The 23,917-nt window shown below is 39.6% G+C and overlaps 1 protein-coding gene across 2 annotated transcripts; it reads right to left on the minus strand.

Moving 5' to 3' along the window:
* Positions 1-836: 836 nt before the first annotated feature.
* On the minus strand, positions 837-22,810 carry dync1li1 (dynein, cytoplasmic 1, light intermediate chain 1). 2 transcript variants are annotated; one of them, XM_030147462.1, is made up of 14 exons: positions 22,660-22,810; positions 22,326-22,399; positions 19,658-19,774; positions 19,295-19,525; positions 17,225-17,379; positions 16,860-16,953; positions 12,847-12,982; positions 12,108-12,219; positions 8,762-8,821; positions 8,584-8,628; positions 8,401-8,488; positions 8,181-8,303; positions 4,730-4,750; positions 837-2,270 (listed from the first exon to the last, which is right to left on the minus strand). In XM_030147462.1, the coding sequence occupies exons 1-14, from the start codon at positions 22,761-22,763 to the stop codon at positions 2,152-2,154; spliced, it is 1,479 nt and encodes a 492-aa protein (XP_030003322.1). In that variant the 5' UTR covers positions 22,764-22,810; the 3' UTR covers positions 837-2,151. The 2 variants fall into 2 exon arrangements, with proteins under 2 accessions (XP_030003322.1, XP_030003323.1); XM_030147463.1 differs by lacking the exon at positions 4,730-4,750.
* Positions 22,811-23,917: the final 1,107 nt, after the last annotated feature.

Raw genomic sequence — 23,917 nt, forward strand, 5'->3', positions numbered from 1 at the left:
TAATCATTAATAATTGAAGCAGATATTGACATGCCAGCTGTAAAGGAATAGCATGCCCTGGCACTATTTTTTTTAACATCCACTAATGCATACCTCTGCACTGGCACAAGTAAATACTGCAAAAATCCACTGATAAAACATCAAGTGAAACTGCCATGCATAGTGCAGCCTGTGTTCACATGTGGCTGATTCAGATATTTACCATAGACTAGAAAAGGTCAAAGTACAGGGTGTCATTGGGTGCATATCTTTGTTGCTGCAAGATATGTATGATGGGTTAAACACTGTCAATAGGTATTCAAGAATAACATGACATCAGGGATATAAAAGAATAAAGGGCATGTCGGGCATGTCTGAAAGAATCATGTGATTGTGCTAAATTATTGATTCATTTATCATTAAAAACTTCAGGTTAAAACATTAGGTTAAACCAGGGCATACATCAATTTTGAATGTACTGCAGAATAACAGTATTTCTTTTTCATATTCACAGTCTTGTCTGCTGTTGCACCAATGAAGTGCTTCATTCTTTTTTACTGATTTTTGCACCAAGAGCACCGCTGAATATATAATCCCTAGAGTAAATTCTATTTTCATTGTGTGCAAAGGGTTTGTGGTTATCTCCATGTTGAATCTGTGTCTTCAACTATAGGTGAATGTTCTTAAACTTCCTGAAATATAAGACATCTGTATGAATGGTAGTTACTGTCAAATGCTCTGGTGACATTTCTGTACTAGTGTCTTAGAGACGAGGTGATTTCTGCACACTGACATTTAACAAATCAGTATTTTCACAAAAACAACCATGGTAAAGAAAGGAAGCAAAGCCAGGTAGATGAATCCGAATAAATACACCTTTTATTTGACTGATTAACAGATCTGATTATACAAACGCCAACACAGAGCTCTGAAATAACAGGACCAATCAGCGAGACAATGACTGTACATTCTTGATGTGACGCTCCCGTATTCTGACCCCCTCCCGCCCGTCACCCTGCCCGCTGCAGTAACTATGGAACTGAATCACTAGTGTGTCTTTCTGTACAAGTAAAGCTCAGCTACCCACCCTTCTTCATTTTTCAGTGCACTGCCTGCAGTCTAGGGCTCTGAGTGCTATGTAACATGATGGGGAGTTTGGCCAATTGTAACAGGGTGCCATGACAGATCTCAGGTGCTTTCTCCACAGGACTAGTGCTTCGACTTGAAATTTATTTATTTTTTTTTGTAGTATTGTGTTTGTTACGTAGTCTAGCAGACAGGCTGCTGTAATAATAGTGTTTGCACTGTTTTAAGAGCTTGTAGTGTAAGAGCATAGTAATGTTTTTGCCATTTGGTTGAAAACGCAACCAGCCAAAAGTCTCTCAACGTACAGTTCTAGGTTGAAGTAACTTCCTTAATTTTATCTACATGTGCCTCACACTCCCTTTTGTTCACACACACACTCACACACACAATCACACAGACACACACACAAATACTGGTTTTGTTTGTCCCTTCATCTTAAAAAACAAGCTGTTTGCAATTTTGTTTCAGTTTTTCTTTTTTTTTTTTCTTAATCTCTTCCTCCATCAGAAATCACTGGCCAAGCATGATCAACAAACACTCACACAATCATCCCTACAGTACCTAAGTGCAGTTTCTTCAACATGCGCCCTTCAGCATTTCCTACAATATAAAACAGGAATCATCATACCATCACAATAAATGGATGGAGCCTCACTTTCACTCTTGCAATTATCTTTTTCAATCCACCTCTCACTTTCCTTCCTTGGGTTCTTTTCATCCCAACCTCCACATCCCCAATGGTCCCTTTATCCATTTGCGCTCATGTAACAGACAGTCTTGTATGTAACAGTGACACATAATCACCCTCAGCATAACAGCCAGGAAGAGAAAAGAGGGAGGTTTCTGAGGGGGTTTAGGGGGAAAACGGGTCGAGTTCTTTTCTTTTAGGAAAGTAAAAGATGATAGGAGGGAGTGGGGAACGGTGTCCACTCTGCCCTTTTCTCCTACTTCTATCTCTCTCCTCACATCTTTATAATAATGAAGCAGAAGATGGCAACGGAAGGAGAAAAAGGTGAGGGAGGTGAAGGGTGACTGAGGGGGAGGGGGTGAGAGAGAAGGAGAGCAGGATGAAGTGTGTGTTCGTCTTCATGTGTCCTGGCCGTCAGTGGCAGGGGTCTCGTTGGCATTGGGCAAATCTGAGTCAGTCTCACGACTGGAAATGCGGTCCAGCTCCGCCTGTACATCGCTCAGGCCCAATTTAGAACCTGTATCAAGCATAAAGACATTCACACAATTACAAAAAAGAACACAAAGGAAAATTATGTCATTCACTAACATGCATGCAACAAAAGAAACAATTCAATGCACTTTTCCAGCATGGGCAGATATAACAGACTGCATTTAGCACAAAGGCTGTTACACATGGTTACAATTAAGGCTGGGTCCAATATTTAACATTCTGTAGATAATATTCTGACTCATAGGCTCCAGAATCTTGCAATTCAATCAAATGCAATATCTCACAATGTTAGAAAAGTGAAAGAAAAGAAAAATCTGCTGTTTCCTGTGAATATGGTTCAGAAATTGAATGGATTTGTCTTTGGCCCGTTCCCTATAGTTGTTACATAATCCTGCTGATAAACAAACCAGCAGGCATGGACACTTTAATTACATCCTTGGTGGTGGTATACATCTATGACTGTATTTTGTCAAGATGGTTGTTAAATTGTTTTTTTTAGGTCTGATATTCCACTTAGATAATAAAGCATAATCTGAAAGAAACATTTTGACTGTTTTAATAATCCATTCTACAACATTCCTCATTGAGAAAAACTATGCTATTATTCATACTCTTTTTTTTTTTTTTTTTATATAGCAATATATAGTTAGGTTGGGAATGTCCAAGACCAAGTCTAGACCAAGGCAGGGCAAAACTTTAGCTACATCCCCCAATATATGCCAATATAATATATACCGCAAATAGCTGGCATACAACTGAAACTACAGCCCTGGAACTTTCAGCACAGATACAGTAGGTGGATAATATCTATAACTACTGTACATAAAATATCTTTGGGTGAGAGATGAGCAGATGTCTTTAGAGTTTTGGTACAGATTAGGTATTATTACAATAGGCAGCATCACTTACACTACCATTCTTTATACATACTGTTATATAGTTTCCTTTGGACACGGTTGTTCCAGATGAACTCTAGTGATCAAGGTTGCTGAATTTTATTACATGTGATGTGACTGATCTCTCCACCTATAGCTTCAGCAAAAATTACAAAGGAATAGATAGTGATTGGATTTGGTGCATGAAGTATTATGTCTAATCACAGTAATGATATTAATAAATCAGATAATGCACAGGCAGTTTAGTAATGCCCGTGGAGTTGAGGTTTAGACTGGTTTTGAGATTAAATCCAGATTCCTAATTTGTCTGTGACTGAGACAAGTCTGAGTAAAATACAGTCAATTCCAAGATAATATACAGACATTTACACGGTGGTGTTTTGGTGAGGTCAAGGTGAAGATTTATTATGAGCAGTAAGACACTAGAGTGATGGAGTTTATTAAAGGCGACAGTATGAAGAATGTGTAACTGCCATTCAGAATACATGTCCTGTAAATGGAATGATCTACCGCACCACCTTGACAGAAAATGCCAGAATCTTAGGCGACACGACAGAACTGACATGTTTCAGTTCTGCAGATTTGGGGTAGGAGAATGTTCTGAGCAGTTCTCCACATATCACCCAGCTTTAGTTGGAAGCATGTGCAAGGTGTGTGGCATGTGTTAGTAGCGAGAAATGTGATGGAACATGCCAAATAATAGTGGGATAATAATAGGAGTGGGCACAGGGAATGATTTAAACATTGCATTAAAGAAACTGTCCTAGCTGTGACTGGTATTTTTGCCTTGCCTTCTTTGTGAGAAACGCCAAAGAAGGTAAAAAAAAAGGAAAAAAAAAAAAAAAGAAGGCGGCAGTTGTTATAACACAAGCTTGGTTTCCTGCTGATGCTTTTCATTCATGTGGCTCCGACCAATACTGAAGCCAATACGACTATCCTGATTCATAGATGTAGTGAAACTAAATACTGCATGTTAGCAAACTTGAAGACATCAGGCTTCTCAGCTTTCATTCTAAGACGTTGAAATAGTCTTTAAATTGCACAGGCCGCCACAGCCTCAGCAACATCAAGGCATGTAATGGAAAACTGATACATCCGTGGGATCATCTCCTGGACCACTATTTCAGTTTTCACCTTCTCTGTGGATGCATAATTAATACAGCAAAATAAAATTATTCATAGCCTCAGTTCAGTCCATGCTTTATTTTGTTTAGAAGTAGTTAATGGGTGATACAGGAGGCCGGTTCCAGCATTGGTGCCCGAAAAAGTCAGAGGTTCAGGGAAACGGGTAAGGAAGAGGGATGAAAAGATGAATAAATGGATGCTTGTGATGATAAACAATGACATTCTCAAGCAATAATAAATGTGAATATCTCTCACACACACCTTAACGTGGCCAGCATCCTCTGACTAGTGCATACACACACACACATTGTGAAGGATGTTAACAGTGAAATTGCACAGAAAAAGACTATGAGTGTAATTATGAATGAAAGACAGCGTCACACAAAGGTTCAAAATGAGAATTCAGTGGAGCTGTGTGCTACGGGAAGAAGACGGAGTCAGACCATGTCATGATTCTCTTTACCAGGTGTAATGTTCGAGATGTCTGGAGGACAGGTCAGGCCGAGAGTGAAGAGGCAGAGGTGAAAAATGGCAGATGATGAAAAAAAAAAAGACAGAAAGAAAGCTACATAATGAGGAATGAATGAGGGTGAGGATGGTGTTAAGTGGGAGTCGACCAATTATCGGCTCAGATAAAACAGCATTTTCACTATTATCAGACTCATTTTGTTTCAGTGATCCAATATTCAGTAAAAAAAATAAATTAAGTTAAAATGTGCTTCTTTGACTTCAATGTCTTTGTTATATCTCTGCTCCTAATGTGTGTGCTAGTGTTAATACTAGGTCCTGTGTGTATGTGTGTGTATTAGAATCTTTGTTTTTTGTTGTTGCTATTGTTACTGAGCCAAAGGCATTGGGTAAAGTGCAGACTGAATTTCCCTACGGGGATTATAATGGGAGTTAACCTTTAACCTTTTTAACCTTTATATTGATCAAGCGGTAAGAGACTGGAGAGGGGAGTGGGAATCATAGGTACATGTGTGTAGATGCTTCATTGGTTGCTCCGGTCCATCGCTGCAGAATGTCAGTGTGGGTTATAGTGTTTTTTGTCCAGAAAAAAAAATGTAGCTCCCCCTTTCACTTGTATGTGTTCACTGAACAGTGTTAGCAGGGTCCGTGTGGTGGATGCAGGGTTCCTACAGGTTTCTATAAGTTCAATTTAAGACCTTTTAAGACCTTTGTAAGACTACTCAGAACAGAATTTAATGCCTATTTCATGATTTGTAACTCCTAGAATTTAGGAAAATGTATTTATTTACCCCCAATGCCTTGATTCCCACCGTTCCGAGTCATTTCTTCCAAGGGGCTGCAAAGTTAGTGAAAATTCGTTCCTAATTTCAATATAAATGATCAGGTTGGAACTGAATCAACTAACGTTACTTTGTTTGCAGCTTGGACATTTAACAGACACATTTAACACAACACAGAGGACAAGTTTATGGCAACATAACTGAAGATCTACCATATCAAATGTAATATGTTTTAAAGACCTTTTTAAGGTAATAAATGCAGATTTGTAAATTCAAGACTTTTTAAGACCTCATCTACATATATATCTATGATGTAAATAACATGTAGCAAATGGCCTCAGGCTGGGATCACACCTGGGCGATGGTCTGTCTGTAAACACAAATCTGTAACTCACTCAGTTTCAGTCTGCTTTCTGCACCACAATATGGTGCTGCTGATTCAGCATTATTATTCCAGACAAACATTTCTGTGTGGCTAATGACAAATTGTCTGGCTTTTTTTTTTTTTTTTTGTGAATGTCAAATTGACAGTACCTGTTTTCCCCCAAAATCCTCAAATTCCATTACATACATACATGCATGTATAATGTCAAGATCTGGTGCTACAAAAATTAGACCTTAAAAGATTATAGAAGGGTTTGAGGAAGCCAGATTTATGACTTGTTAAAAGGTAACTCATAGTTAAATCAAATTTCAGACATTACATTCACAAAAATAACGGTACAAAGGGCTTCATAGTGATTGCCTTGAACCAGTTTTAATCATGTTTGAATCCAGCCAATGTTACATTTACGTTTCTTTATGGCTAATGGTTGTGCTACTAACGCTGAAGCTGTTAAAACTCATACCTGAACACCTCCCACTCCACCCATGAATGACTGTTGGAGGCTCCACTCATTCACATCTGTTATGATAAAATGCTTAACACTAATTACATATTTGACAAATTCTTTACAAAGATTTCCAAAGAAAATATAGCAATATTATTTATTGTGTGGAATTTCAAGACCTTTGAGTGTCAAATGTAAGGAATAATTAGCAATTTCAAGGATAAATAATTAAGGCCTTATTTTAGGACAATCACACGTAAGACCTTTTGAGGATCTGTGGACACCCTGTAAAGAACAAAATCACAGAATCTTCCAGGACATAAAATAAAATCTTGCGTGAATTTGCTCAAATTTGCACATTTGTACATTACAACAACCTCCAGAGGAATAATCGATTTCTGTAATCAGTTTTTGTTCTTGTTCATCGAATACTTTAACGTACAGTTAAACAGAGGGGGCTGGCCACGGGAAGGCTAACATCTAGATCCAAACATACATTTAAAATCACCTTTTGAAGACATATATTTTGAAAGTACATTACTTCTAGTATCAGGCAAGTTTTATTATTTCGAAAAATGTTTTAAAAATACCTAGATGGCATTGTATTCAGCATAAATGTATGTTTGCAATCTTTGTCTGTCAGTGTAATTCAAAGCATAACTTTGATCCCCTTCTATTGGACCTATATTATACTTATGATAAGGTGTGAGGTCAATTTAAAAACCTTTAGCTACTCTTTTACAGTGGCTACAAATATATAATAAACTGAGATAAATATATGTTAAAATGTATTAAATTAGTTTATTAAAGTGTCTGACTTTGTAGATGTTATATATGCAATGTATATACTAATAAATATGCTGAAAAAAAAACTATTGAAACTTGTGATTATTCTCCCTTGTCCATCCATTATCCAAACACTTGGCAAAACTCTTGCTATTTTATGTCCTTATATACTGAAAAAATACAAACTGTTTACTGTTTTGCAAAATAGACACCCTAGAGGATTTGACAGTTAAATGAAAATTGGAACTTTAAGGCAGGTTTTGTAAAGTGGTCAAAAACAGATGTGCGGTAAATTTTCTGTCCATCTGTTACCGAGGGGTTTTTACTATTTTTAAGCCAGAAAATTAGGTTAAAACATTTTTTCCAATCACACATCTAAAAGTGCTCATTATTCTCTGCAAAATGAGGTATCAGTCATCTTTCTACCATAAATAGTTGTGAAAGGGCAAAGATGTAGTAAGGCTGTCCATCCGATAGCGCTTGGCCAGCCTCAGAGGCATATACATGTATATATATCTTTCAACAACCATGTATTTTTCCATGCATTTTCAACATGAAGAACAAAGAACAGAGGCTTTGATTTCAGATTGTTTCATTTCTGAGATAAATCGAGATTAATACATTTTGCCCAGTGTTGATGTATAATAGCAAATGGTCGTTGTTTCTGTATGGTGTTCTTGGGAATGGGAACTCATAGTTAATGTTTCTCAGTATGTTGTGGGGCTTTCAGCTGCATTGGGTGAGGTTTATGCTCTCCGAGTGCTGTCTAGTAAAACATGTACAAGATGCTCAGAGGAATTTCAGTAAAACTTCGGGTTTGAGTTTGTTACTCAAAATTTTAACATCAAGACTTTCATTTTATTTCCCAAGTACATCAGTTTCTTGCCTTACATCACTATTAATAATCAGTATCAGACCTAAAAATACAGGAAATACATATTGGTCGACTCCTACTGTTAAATCTGAACAAATGACTGTGTTGATGTACTATATATCTACGTAACTCAAAGTACCACAGCCACCTCTAACTCAAAGAGTGTAATCTCACCTGACTTGCGTACGGTTCCTGGAGTGTTGTTACCGCCGCCTGGCGTCCCGGGTCCCCCTGTTCCCGCCTTCTTTGTGAGTAGACTGTTAAAGAAGTTGGCCAACACGCCCTCACTGGTCTGACCTGCAGCACACACACACACACACACACACACCTGTGTTAAACTACCACCACGGCTTCACTATGGAGGCATGTTTCACTCATTAAACTGATGATATACCTGACTGTGGCATGGCGTTCGCTACGTTGGCAGCTGCTGAGCGATTACTCGTCCTGGGGGAGCCGGTGGGTGCTCTGCTGGTGGTGTCCTATCAACGACAATGAGTTCATTTACACACGTGGGCACTGAAGGGAGGCGACTTCACCTTCCTTGTGAGACAATCTTGGCATAAGAGGCACTTACCACTGGTCGCCCTGCTGTCACAGCAGGCTGTTTGGCTAGCAGCGACTGCAAATTAGAGCACAATATGCACACTCACTCCAATTAGTATCTAATTAACATATCATGACTCTGACGTCAGATTGGATTGATTAGAAGTAGAAAGCAAACTGGCATTCAGACAACAGAAAGGTTTTCTGACCTGCAGTTTAACCAGAAACACTTGGTCATCTTCAGCCTGAATCTCCTTTTCATGAACAATCTGTGAAAGAAAGACATTTTAAATGTATTTTCTAAAATATACATTTTTATTAGAGGTGTAGTGACCTGACATTTTCATTTCAATACTGATGGCTTTTTCCCAGAGTGGGTAGCTGCCAATAAAGAGTACATATCTAATATAAGTGTTTAATTAACAAGCAGTATGGCTCATTGTGTGGAAGAAATTCTGTTATGTATAAATACATGTGAGTTCACTTTATACACTCATTTCTACCTTTGTAAACTGATATGTTACGAGTGAAAACATATGCAATAGGATTAATTTCATAGAATACTTAATTTACTTTGATACACCAAATGGACAAACATACAGGGACACATCACACTTCCCATTTCCACTGATTTGAAATACTATCAGTAATAAAAAGGTTTAAATTCTCATGATATTATGAATGCTTATCACAATGAATTGCAAATCAACTTTTATTTTCAGGTTTAAAGACTGAATTTTCTTCCTGAGTGAGAGTTGAAGAAACCAGACAGTTCCTTGTGATTTAAAATGATTATTTATAGTCAGAATATGTCAAATATTTCAGAAATTTAGAGGCACAACATTTCAAATATTATAAAGACAAAACATTTCAACGCTGAGTTAAATCAGGTTAAAAGAAATGCATTTTGTCAGCACAGATGACAATGTAAAGAAAATGAGCCCTAATGTTTAATGCAATATTTATTCCAATATAAACTTATACTATGACAATTGTCAATATCATTTTGTAGCCCTGCCCCTGTTAGCAATGAAACACCTCCATTCAATCTGTGCCAATACTTCTGTTCATATAGTGTGTTTTATTGGATATTACAGGTTAAAACATGGTTTTAAGTGTAAAGAGCTTGGTGATTGTTTAGACTGGCAAAGTAATTGTAGGTCATTCCAACAGACATTAAAATGTTCACTTATGGCTAAAAACTCTGTCTGTTATCCATGAACCAAATGATGTTTATCAGTGATGCTGATAGAATCCCAACATAACCCGATATTACACTGACGACTGTGTGTTTGTTGGCTGTGGGTTTCAGTTTTTCATTTCATTTCAGCTTCATTTGACTTTTTTCCTCCCCTCACTGTGGCTGCATCTGTTAAACCTAAAGTTAAGATGGTGGCTCAGTGGGTACACCAATGGAATAAAACAGACTTTTCAGAGTGAAAGTCTCCATGATGAGGACAGAAGGACAACATCTGTAAATTACAGAGATTAAAAAGTACTTTTTCTCCACACACTCTTGATTTTCACATTGGTTGCTACTTGGGGTGCAACTGTACAGGTAGCCCACGGTTCGGTCCATACGTCAGTTTTTCGACCACGGTTTCGGTTCCGTTTTGGCATGTGTTTTGTGGATAAAGAGAACAGTATTTTCTTCCCAAAATGATATTTTTTGTCAGCAAAATCTGAATTTCACATTAGGAACAAATTATATCACTGTACTGAATAAAATAACACTTTGTGTACTGAACAATAGAGCCCTTTCTTATTCCTTGACTATTTGTATACAGTCGTGTAAAACAGGCACATGCACACATGTAAGGCCCAAAGGGGGCTTTTTAAATAAATAAATTCCTGCTCTGCATAGGGATGTAAAAGAAAATAGTGGTATAGTATCGCCATGGTTATCTACTGTACGCATTTCCTTGTAATAGCATGTCTCCGTACTTAAAAGTGAGTCACTGTGTAGACAATGTGTTAAATCACTGGTCGGGTTAGGTTGCAGGTCTAATGTACACGGGTACGGGTGGGTGTGGGTTTGGAAAAGTGGTGGATCTGTGCAGGACTCTGATGAGTGTTGAGACTAAAGCTGCTTCTCTAGCTGCTGTCTCCACTGAGAGAGGTGCTGTGTGCTCACATACATGTCCAGAGAGAGAGGAGAGAGAGAGCAGTATATAAAGTGCCAACGCAAAATCAATTGCAAAACCGAAATCCCGCGGTCCATAAGGGCAGATTGTCCCGTGCAAGGCGGACTGAACGGTATACGTTTTTTCCCAAGTACCGTTGCATCCCTAATTTGTACTATGGTAGAAAAAACCTAGATCTGATTCAAAGAGCAGGTACAGGTCAACAGTGCAGAGCTGATGTATGACATAGTACACACGTAAACCTAGAACTGAGTAAGGCGAGGTACACACTTAATAAGATAATCGGGCTGTTTTTGTCCCGATTTTCCCATTTACTACCAAGGCCTGCAAACGCCAGATTATCTTATGTTTTATGAGATTATCCTATAAGATTATCCTGTGGTCTGAGGTGTGTTAGGAGTGAATTTGTCCCAATAATCGGCCCTGAAACGCGTCAGGCCAACAATCATAATTATTAAACTTGTTCAATATTTACAACGAAAATCTTCACGTGTGCGGGGAAAACCGACAACTCCAGAGCAGAGTCCTGCACGGGTCCACTTTTCCAAACCCACACATGCTGGTACCCACATACATTAGACCCGCAACCTGACCCAACCCGTGATTAAACACATTGTCTACACATTAACTCACTTTCAAGGGCTTCATTTCTGCCTAAAACTCCCGCTATCTTTAAATCTCTAATATGTGCTGCTCAGTGACATCTGTGGCCAGATGTAAACAGAAGTGAAGCTCACTTCTTTGCTCACTACCCACCCACATTTCATTTAATTTCACCTGGGCCTGTATCCATGAAAATTCGTAACTTTTTTTTTTTTTTTCACGTCCCCACATGTTTTTGCGTATTATCAACCTTTTTTTGAGGGGGGGGTTACTCGACATGATTCAGGACTCTGCTCCAGAGTCATGCTATGTTTCTTCTTCTTCGTTTTTGTTAGCTCACATGTGACATTTGATCACCCGAGATTTCTGCCTTGGAGGACTAAATTCTAGATCGGTGGTTGGACAGAATCGTTATGTGTGTGATGTGCTGTGTTGAGATTATCTGAGCACACCACACACAGTACATCTTCATGTGTGAGGTCTGTAACAGATAAAAAATCTCTTCAGATTTAGAAAATCCTCGTGTGTACCCAGCTTAGGTCAACCCATGGATCAGACCGAATGTCACTGCTGCTTGTTCTAGGTGTGTGGGTCAGTATCAGACTAATATTCAATATCAGATAATTATAATTTTAATGACTCTGTATCAGCTCGTAATTAACGTCAGATACAATTGGGGTGAAGCTTAGTACACTGGTTATGAGGTCAACTGCAAACGAGATGTTGAAGGCAATGCTACATAATATTACAGCTCTAAATAATGTGATCAGTTGTAAGATTGTCGTATTATCTTTACAGGGGCTCGTACCTTTCTGACTGGCGGTTTGACTATTACGTCTTCAAAGCTGTCGTCTGATTTTACAGTCTGGAAGTTCTCATGGAGTATTGCAATCTTCTTCTCATTGTCCCAACCTGACGGACTGGTAGAGATTAAAAAAACAAAGAAGAGGAGGTTACAACCAAATAGAAGTGGCCAGCCTCTTTAACCCATAAAGACCCAAACATCTGCCATCCACCAAAATCATCTACTGATGTAAAATGTTTAATACCTGCATATACACTAATTCTATCAATACATGTAAATAATTGGTGTAAAATGCAGTTTTTCATTTTTTCATAGTCATCAGATATGACCCATTTGGATGTTCAGAGGCTCTGTAGTTACCGTGGAAACACTGTCATCTTCACTGATTCACCAGTAAAACCCATGGAGTTTAATAAATGACAGTAGATGGACATACTTGGTTTATGTTCACTTATTGATATCTTTTCTGAAAAACTCATATTTTCTTCAGTTTTCTGTTTCTGAATCTGAGTTTTTATGAACATCTACGTAATAGGTGAATTAAATACAGGAAAAGACCCGATTTTCACTGAAAAAACGGAAAATACAGAGGATAATATCATAATAAATGGTGATAAATCATTTAAGAAAGGTTAAAAAGTGAGGACAATTCATTTGAGAACTTCCCCGAAAGTAGCGCTGGGTCCTTACGGCTTAATGTACAGGGACATGTACAAAACACAAACAGAACACAGAGGCTTACATGAAGACAGCATCTCTTTCCACCACTTGCGCAGGGCAGTGGAAGGGAAAGCCGTAGAGTCTGTGAACCAAGTATTTATACAGAACGTCCAAGTTCTTCATCTCCTTCACCGACGTGTAAACCAGAGACGCTCCATCTGCCGAGGCTGTCAAGGATCATTTTGTCACAAGTACAAAACCTTAGGTCGAACTAGAGTGACTGACGAAAGGCTACATCTCTGTTTACCGGCAGTGTGCAATCTCATCTGTAAACACAATAACCATGGAAAGATTACATGGGTTGCTACTGAGCCAGGACTGAAGAAAGTGATTCTGAAAAACAAATAATTTCATCAGCACTGGGTAATCTTTGATTTTTATCCAAGTCTCTGTGCAACAAAGCAATTTAACCGGCACAAAGAAGCTCTCAGAGGCACATGGTGGAAACTGTGATCATGATAGTTTAGTTTTCCTACATCTTTTTTGTGATCAATTTATGTGTTTATTTATGTGGATAAATACAGCCAGGCCAAAAAAAGTCCCCACCTGGCATTAACTAAGCTAACCATTCATCCTTTCATTGAATAATTACTGAAGTGATTAATACGTTTCAGCTGCAACAAGTTCCTTAACTGATGCGCTGAGAAGCCTCTCATTTATTAAACAACCAGTTTGATAGAGGGAATAAAGACTGCACTTTCTTTCAGTGAATAAAGGTCACATGCTCTGATGAGTCCAGATTGACCTGTTCCAGAGGGATGGACACATCCAGGAGAGAAGTGAGGCAGATGAAGTGATTACCCATCATGCCTAGTGCCTACAGTACAAGGCTGTGGGGGCAGTGTGACAATCTAGGGTGGATTCAGCTGGTCAGGTATGGATTTAGAAATGTTATGTGTCCGTGAAATGATGTAAAGAAATGTTGCGACACTGCTTAAAGTGTACCTGTACTGGTCATGCTTAAAGGTGGGGTGCGAGATGTTTTCCTGGAGCATTTTTCACTATATTGCTTAAAATCTCCTTCACACCCCGATTTCAACCAATTAATTAAATGCTCTAACACACAAAAAAAAAAATTGTCACCTGTGGAACGGACAGGACTGAAAAAACACCATCCAATCATTTCGAGTGCCCAATCAAAATGATTGAATGGTGATAGGTCTATCAAATTCAACTGCCATTTGTCCTTCCCCCTCTTCATGCATAATCGTATGTTCGCAGAGGCTTGAAGTGCTTGTACAGGAAGCGAAGCCAGAGCCAGAGCTGGGCTATATTAGTTATATTAGGATGGAGAGTTCACTGTCAAACTGTTTTGTCACGAACATAAATCAGTCGGAAATGTAACGTTAGTCAGATAGGTCTGAACTGGAGCTGTTCTGTAAGAGTGGGGGTGTTGGAGGAGACTGAATGAGATATGCATGGATCGGGGCTGGAGCTGGGGCTGGGGCTGGGGCTGGGGCTGGGGTCGGGGCCGGTGAATTGTTACTGTGCAGTGCTTGTGAACCTTTGGGGACAAGCATTCCATGTGCCAGTACTCTGGACGTGTGGCTTCAGGGGGATGTCTGAAGAAAGGGGTTTGGACTTTTGAATTGAGTATTTTCAAAATGTAGCTTGCTCGAACCATTTTTCTAAGATCTCATACCCCACCTCTAAGACATTAATTGAGCATTGTGTATGAGTTACAAGCGAGAAAGGCGCTCTGATGACTGTCATCAGGTTGTGATGTCAGCTTGGAGGTGTGTCTCCAACTGAAGGCTGTGAGTTGCAGCTCATTAGAGTGGAGCTGCATACCTGGGCCCGGTGTGCAGACATTACTTAAGCTCCTCCTGTGACTCCCACTCTCTCTCTGACTCTCTCCCTGACCTGACCTGACCTTCACTCCTCAGGTATCCACTGTTGTCATTTGGTTAGGTTAATTCTTTTTTGCTTGCAACTTACAACACCTTCACACACCATTTCCACTCATGCATATCCTACACCACTGACTTAACTGACTTCCACATTTCATATAATTAAATCTTTAATTTGGTCCAATTTGACTTATTTAAGATTCGTTTGATTATTTAATTTGGTTGAATATGTTCAATAAAGATAATATGGAAAGTTTAACATGGCATTGTCTCCCTTTTTGTTGTGACCTTTTGAGCCAGGTCATGACAGGCGCAAACTCAGTTAAAAAAAAAAAAAAAAAAAAATCATCATAAAAGCACCACACTGGACCTTTTCATTACATGAATTACATGCCGGGGTAGAACTTATGGGAGCAGCCGTTGCTGGCTAGAAGTGACGTACCCATGTTGTTTCTGGGTGATTGAGTGCAAGTAAACAAGCAGCAGTCAGTGAGCCAGATTGAGTGGAAAGCACGAGTTCATGCTTGTTGTTTGCGCAGCCGTAAGCTTTGCACTCCGCCACTGTCTTAGAGACACGACTCAGCACTGGTCAGTAATGTGTCATCTTAGACTGGAGTCTGCTGCACGGGGTCAGTGACCAGTCCATCACAGCCCAGGTAATCAGACAACGCAATACTACTGTGTCACCACTCATCCTGGAACAGCCCTGTAAAGCCGGCAACATGTCGCTGACCATGCCTAACTGACGGAGCAGTGACTTAGTACTCACATGTACTTGACAACAGGCTATGTCGCAAGTTACCGGATGGAACCGCTAGTATTATATGTGATCTTCTGAAATAGCTAGCAATGAAAATTCACTACAGGTACCCTTTAAGTAACCACCAGTTGGATAGAGAGCATAAAGATTGGACTGTGTTTCAATGGAAAAAGGTCATGTGATCTGACGAGTCCAGATTGACCCTGTTTCAGAGTTATGGGTGCATCAGGATGAGAAGAGAGATGGCTGGAGTGATTACCCATCATGCCTGGTGTGTACAGTATGAACCTGTGGGGGCAGTGTTATGATCTGGGGTTGAATCAGTTGTTCAGGTCTGGATTTAGAAATGTTACATGTCCATAAAATGATGTAATCAAAGATAAAGATGAAATATTAGGGTGTGGGACTATTTTTTGGGCAGGCTATGTATGTTTGGATGAAGCTGCCATTGGAGAGAGTATATTAGTTCAACTTTACAATATTAAACCAGGAAAACATTTTCATCCTCACAGTGTGATGATACACCTATTACGATGCATTTAAACACTGGTCCTGAAAAAAAAAAAAAAAACATCTTCCCATTTTAAACAACACTTATGGCTATTGATTCATGAATTTACTGTTTAATGAGTCTATGAGGTGCAGTGAATGCAGCCCCATGACTGAGTCTACACTCCAGCAGCAGGAACAGAAGTTTGTCTGTAAACAGCACCAAATGACAGTAGAAAAGTTTTTTTTTTAATTACATAACTCCTTAGATACAAACATTTACCTGCCTGTGTGCTGTATAGTATTGAGAGATTTACTCACCAAATGCAAAATATTCACACTATGTGACAGGCTGTGAGATCTACCCATAGAATGAAAAGATTCTAACATTATAATATAATACTAAAAGGTGTTCCACTGTTATTTTCAGGAAATGTTGATACTGGCACAAGGACAAAAATGATTAAATTTTGGTGGTGATCGGGGGGTTGGGGACAGGAGGTGGGGATGGGAGGGGGGGTTGTTTGCTCGTCTGTCTGCTAGCAAGATAACTCAAAAAGTTACGGACGGATATTGATGAAATTTTCAGGAAATGTTGATACTGGCACACGGAACAAATGATTAAATTTTGGTGGTGATGGGGGGGGGGGGGGCCTGATCTGCCTTGGCGGAGGTCTATGCTCTCCGAGTGCTTTTCTAATTATAAATGTTATTGTGATTCTGTTTTGAGGTTGTCTGAGGCTGTCAGGAACTTTGCTTTGGCCTGGGATCATAACACTTTCCAATTCCCATTTTTATCCTCATCCTCCATCTTTAAATATACAGAAAAGAGGACACAACCAAAGTGTGGGACAAGGTGTTAATTCTGACTGCCAGAAATTTCAAGGTAACTGCATAGTCCTTGGACAGGGATAGTATGGTTTTAGTAAAGGATACACTGCAGACAGAAGCGTCTGATGTGAGACTGGATGAAGTCCAGGTGTTCATCTCTGTAGTCATGTTCCTTCTCCAATGTGCTGATGGCATCACACTGAGGACAGATAAGAGGGTGTCAGACAGAGGTGAATGAGTGTCAACAGATGAGACTCAGCGTTCTGCTGCTGTAAGATGCTGCTGTTTATGCAAAAATTTGATCATTGTTCAATTTTTTCCCCCACAGGATGGTCCCAAATTACACTATTATTTTTACACAGTTGTAAAATATTGAACCTAATAGGGCATAGGTGTACACAGCTTAGTTAAAGGTGTTTGTTTATAACCCTGCAGTGTGTGTATATGTATGTGTGTGTGTGTGTGTGTACCTTAGTGCAGACGACCACAACTGGTATGCCTAAGTTGTGTGTGAGTGTGTTGTCTCCTAATGGTAGAAGGACACTCTCCTCGTCTTCGCTCCTCCTCTGTGGGGTGCCATCCTCCCCACTGCCTGGCTCTGTGTACTCCTGGAACTGCTTTACAACTACACACACATACACAATTTATGTTAGCACACAACAACCAGAGACTATAGTTTTAAATTTTGTTATTACACGTATTACTCGTTTATGTGGTTGTTTATGAGGCGTGCTTATGGGTTTGCGTGAGGTACTGGGATATGGGTTGTGGAGACTGTGCTGCAACCACCATAATGGTCTGGAGACATACAGGATCTGGGATGTCCCCTGCATCCACTTTCCAAATCTGTGAATTTCTATAATACTCTGTAATACTCTGCATAGCAATTAGGATTTGTTTATGCCTCACTAGAATATGTGACCTTGCAAAATAATGTACTAACAAGTCTGTTTTTTTACATTCATTAACACTTTCAGTGCCATGGGCCGATTAAATCGGCTTTACGAAAACAACCTGTAAAGTGCCACGGGCCGATCAGATCGGCTTTGGAGAACACGCCATATTTGTGTACAAACAAACCATCCACCCCCATTTCTTTCTCACATTTCGATGACGTTCTTTCTGTGTCCCCCTTTTGAGACCAAGCAGACGGGAATTTGAGGTCACGTGACCGAATAATATTTTTATATCTTTTTAATGTTTCTTATTCTCCGGTGTTTCATCAGAGGGAGCCCTCCATGCCGGGGGGCGGCTGTGGACTCCGGGGGCTGTGGCGCCTTCTCTCACTGGGGTCCGCTCCTTTCTGGTGGGTGGGGGTCCCAGTTGGCCCTCTCCCACTAGTTGGGATGCGGGGCTGTGTTGCTGGTGCCTGGTCGCCGGGGTCGGCGGCTGCCTCCTGGTGCGGATGGCTCCCTGAGACAGTGCCTCCTAAATTGATGTTTTACTTTTACTTGTACATTTTTGTTCTGGTCTACCCGTGCTCAGTCAGTCTTCTTAAGTATGTGTGAGCTTGTGGGTTTGCATGTATATGTGTGTGTGTGTGTGTGTGTGTGTGTGCGTGCGGGTGAGTGGGTGGGTGTGGGTGGGGGGCGGTACTGATTTTTAAACTGATATGTAAAGCACTTTGTGCTACAGTTTTTAATGTATGAAAAGTGCTATATAAATAAAGATTATTATTATTATTATTATTATTATTATTATAAATTATGCAAATTACGATCAATAATGAATCGGCTGCGTCCGGTGCGTTTTGAATCTAATCAGCAATCGGTCGGATGTTACCGAGCGGTTTCCTGCAGGATGCTTCAAATATTATAAAAACAATGCGAAATACTGAAAAACGGACAAATTCTGTGGCACTTTTAAGGCTTATTAGCCCCTTAACTGTCTGGCACTTAAAGAGTTAATCAGTTAAATTTAGCCTCAAATACTACATTTACATGCATAAAATATTACATTTTCTGCTTTTATTCCAAAAAATAAAACCTGTCCACGTCCTGTTGTTTACACTAGTATTCTAACTGACATACAGCTATATATACTCTGATTAAAAATATTCAGAAAATCTGGATGGACATTCTGACTAATTGTAAAATATGCATGTAAACATATATACAGATACATTTACGACTATAAAACAAGGACATGTTATATAATATTTTTTTGGTATGTACGTAATACATGTGAGAATGCTTCTTTGAATGAAAGACTACCAAAGAACTTATATGCAAAGAATCTCATAGCAACAGGGCTACTTTTCTGTCATTCTGGACTAAAAGCAGTTCTTACAAAGCCCCACAGAATCATCTTTCATCATCTGTCTCCAAATGCTTTACAAAGGTCAAATAACTTATGACAATGGGACGTGAAACTAAATTATTTTTTCTATGGCAACATCAGCATGTAGCAGCAGAGCGACTCTTCCGCCACGCTGGACAGAAAGCTGTTATGATAAAAGTAACCGTGTTTCACTTCTTTGCTTCTGTAATCTTTGATATATATGGATATCATATTTTTTGAGTGCTGTCAGTATGACTCACTTCTGTGTTCTAGCTCACGCAGTGTTTCCGGGGCGACCCGGAGTTTGTCGATGTGTTCCCTAGCGACAGCGGCCCACTTCTGCAGAGAGTCCAAGGCATTCCATGGCCGTGACATGTCAACTGTTATCAGCAGCAACGTGTCTCCAATTGTATCCACTGGTACAGCTACTCCCTGCAGACCTTTGTGGTAGAGGTCTCCGTCTAACACCCAGGCATTACACCTGGTGTGGTCTAAAAAAAACAAAACACAAAAAGACCCAGAGAAATGATGTAAACCAAAACCACAGGATTGCTCTCAATGGTACCATTTACTCTGCAGTGGTATTTCTGATGTTAAATGATGAATGAGTAGTTGTTGGTTACCATCAATGTCGTCGTCATGGACATTGAAGTAGAGGTATTCCAGGCCACGCCCTTTCATGTATTCTTCAACACCCTGTAGCTTAGCAACCAAGGTGGTCTTCCCCGAGCCCACCTCACCTAAACAACAGGTTCAGGAGATGGCATATTTATAGTTACTGCACCTAAATATACTTCTGCTATGTTGGCATCCACTGCATTAAGAACAAGAACAACAGCAAATTAATGCTTCTAGTTTAATTAAAGCCTGAGGTTGATCAGCCACCATACTGCACAACTGTGCAGTTTGTTCATGTATTCAATGGTCCACAATAGTAACACAACACAGGTTTAATAACAAAAACTGCAGGTTGCTCAACCATACATTTAGAGTTGGTGCAAACATCATATACAGATGCACAACCAATCCAACCGTCCTGTAAGAGAACTAAAAATGTGCACACAGAATTAACTTACTACCTAAATAACAGTGTGTATAACCAGTATTAGAAGTAATATGTAGGTCATATATTGAAGTATTAATACCACACTATGGAAATCCACGACTACAAGCAAACGTTATGGATTGAAAACGTTACTGAAGTATGTATGACAGTATTATTGGTTAAGTGCTATATGAAAAGTCAAATTAGTCATTATGCAGTAAAATGGTCCCTGTCAGTGTTTAACTAGTATACATGATGTTTTTGGATTCATATTACTGATGCATTAATGTAATGTACTATTGTATTGTATTTTACTAAAGTGGATGTTTAAGGCTGAGCTCATTTGAATTATATTATTTACTGTTGTGTAATTTAATCTACAACAACATACCATATTCTTTAAAGTTATAATGTTTGCAGCAGTGCTGTCCTGTGAAGACCATGCATATCTAAGTCCATCTGTACCATCTGAGTCCATTTTTCAAGCAATCAAAATGACAAGTCTTTTTTTTTTTTTTTTAGCTTTCTGGCAACACATTTCATTCATGCATTCAGCAAAGGAAAGACATTCAAAATAGACTCATTCGTCTCTGACATGTAGAGCAGTAGACATATAAAGGAGAATACAAAGGAAATACGCAAATACTAGTTCTTCAAATATGTACCTAAGTACAGCACTGCTGAGATTCCACTTGTGGAACAAATACACTGTCGCTACTAAGTAAATATCACCCAGTACTGACAGTGGGTCTAACTGTAAGGAGTGAAAGCCCTTTAAGCTGAGTTACTTCCTCGTGATATTTGATTGTAGGTTGACTCTCCCTTTAGTTTTGAGAAGCTTAGGTGCTGTTTTGGGTTCTAGCATTTCTTCCAAATTTGTTAAAGACTTAAGTTCATAGTTATGGAGTTATTACCTCCGCCAAGGGGGTTATGTTTTTGCCGGCATTGGTCTGTCTGTCTGTCTGTCTGTCTGTGTGCAAGATAACTCAAAAAGTTATGGATGGATTTGGATGAAAATTTCAGGAAATGTTGATTCTGGCACAAGGAACAAATGATTAAATTTTGGTGGTGATCGGGGGGGTATCATTTTTAGACCAATTTCATCATCATATTTTTATATGCAAATCCCAAAAAAGCATTCAAAAAACCCCACAAAAGCTTAAAAGCAAGGTTTGCTTAAGTTCTCTGCATCTGCAATCATTATGTCTGTGAAGCATCATTTTAGATACGTCAGATGATCTTTAGATTGACTTTACATGATTTTGGCTTATACGAGTCCTTAAACAGACTAGATGCTCCATCCAAACCTCTATATAAACGTATAATTATTCATCATACCGTATGTTATTTTCATATGCAGTACATTTCCAGAAAAAAATCCTATACTATAGCTTGGTGCTTAGAAAGCTGTCAGGTGAATGTAATAAGAGTAAAAAGTACATTCCCTCTAAAAAGTATTTCCATCTGATGTAGTAGAGTACATCTCTGAGCTACGCAATATAAAAATACTGAAGTAAAGTACAAGTACTTCACCCTTGCAGCTCACTATGACAGTATTAGTACATCTCTGACATTGACAGTGCATGTCCATTTGTTCTGGCATATGGGGTAAATTCAGGCTGACAGCATTATTCCTGTCATTGCTTTTGTGTATGTCATATTATCTTGTGCCGACAGGGGGACTCCATGCATCATGAACTGCTGATGTTGTGATGGGAAGCATCACAAATGGTTTTCCAGCTCCACTAGGCACCAGGAACCACCTCGTTGATGAACTGGGATGAGTTGGTGTGTGTGTGGATAATCCCAGGTGGATGTGTAAACAGTGTGTGTGGCGGGGGCAGGAGGCACCCTCTCTGGTCCTCTACAGCCCCGTGGCCCTGTCTACACACACACACACACACACACACACCTCGTCCTCAGCATCCTCTCTCTCTGTGGCTGCTGTTAGCATCACTAAATGCTAGAATGACTTGCAGTGTATTTATGCTAGTCCACTCTCTACTAGAAGACAATGAGGCTGTGTGTTGTGTGTCTGCGTGTGTTCGTGAGCCAGTGTGGACGTCCAGAAAATAAATACACCTGTTCATCTCTGTTAGCAATCGCAACCAGCCTTGAACACAAAGCATCACCTAGCTAGCTGTGCTCTACCGAGACGAGATGACCAGCAGCTTCAGAGCTAATCAAGCTAACGATGACTACTGGCTAGCATGGCAACTGTCTGCACACAAACACCAGATACCCACCCATGACCAGGACATTTTTCCCAGACGGTAGCTTTGATCTTGAATGGGTGGACACTTCACTCAGGATGGTCGACCTGCGAACATAACAGTCCACGTTAAAACCCACGCAAACGCCTGTGGTTCATTCATTTAACGGCTGACAGCGAGAAGCTAAAGGCGAGCTAGTGCGGCTGTGTCACCAGTGAACAGGCTGTCTGGTGCTGATGCTAGCTAGCCTCGTTAGCATCAGGCTAGCTGTCAAACCATCCTCATCCCTGCACAATGAACCCTGTGCGCCCACCCTAAACCCACTAAGCCCACTGTGTCCAAGCATTATGGAACACTTGTCGCTCACCATAAGTTCTGGCCGTCATCCTCCTCTGGGTTGGAGTTCTCCAGTGTGTTCTTAGGTCCAGCTGAGGTGGAGGATAATAATGCACTCCTCCCTGAAGTCGCCATCTTCGCAGGGCTGGTAAAACCGAGCAGATCGCCCGGATGTAGTAGCTCTGCGCTAACATAGCCTGATGCACAGCACAGCACGGAACAGCACAGCACGCCGGGACCGGGGCGTGGTCCGCCCGCACAAAGCTGAGGTCCATCCACCCCAGACATGAGATGAGCTCATCAGCAAAGGGTCACATCTGGACTGTGCATCAACTGCAAGTCCTGGAGTCTGCAGGAACAAACAGACTACAGTGAAGGAGCAATCACATCCAAATAAATACAGAAGAATAAGGGAAAAGGTGTTTATTAGCCAAACCAGTAGGTTTATAAGTGGGATATATGAGTTATGGATGGATAAATGAGTCGTATGCATGATCTGATCTCATTTTATACCTTATTAGTCTATAAAATATTTTTGCTATTATCCTGGTGTTTCACAGATGCACAAATCACATTCAAATAAATATAGAAAAAGGAGTGAAAATGTGTTTATTAGCCAAGCCAGTAGGTTTATAATTGGGATATATGAGTTATGGATGGATGAACGAGAGTCGTATACATGATCTGATCTCATTTTATACCTTATTAACCTATAAAACATTTTTGCTATTATCCTGGTGTTTCACAGATGCACAATCACATCCAAATAAATATAGAAGAATAAGGGAAAATGTGTTTATTTGCCAAATGAATAGGTTTATAATTGGGATATATGAGTTATGGATGGATGAATGAGAGTTGTATGCATGATCTGATCTCATTTTATACCTTATTAACCTATAAAATATTTTGCTATTATCCTGGTGTTTCACAGATGCACAAATCACATCCAAATAAATATATAAAAATGAGTGAAAATGTGTTTTTTATCCAAACCAGTAGGTTTATATTTGGGATATATGAGTTATGGATGGATGAATGAGAGTCGTATGCATGATCTGATCTCATTTATACCTTATTAACCTATAAAATATTTTGCTATTATCCTGGTGTTTCACAGATGCACAAATCACATTCAAATAAATATAGAAGAATAAGGGAAAATGTGTTTATTAGCCAAATGAATAGGTTTATAATTGGGATATATGAGTTATGGATGGATGAATGAGAGTCGTATGCATGATCTGATCTCATTTTATACCTTATTAACCTATAAAATATTTTTGCTA

This window comes from Sphaeramia orbicularis, chromosome 11 (assembly GCF_902148855.1).
Source record: "Sphaeramia orbicularis chromosome 11, fSphaOr1.1, whole genome shotgun sequence".
In the NCBI taxonomy this organism is placed as follows: domain Eukaryota; kingdom Metazoa; phylum Chordata; class Actinopteri; order Kurtiformes; family Apogonidae; genus Sphaeramia; species Sphaeramia orbicularis.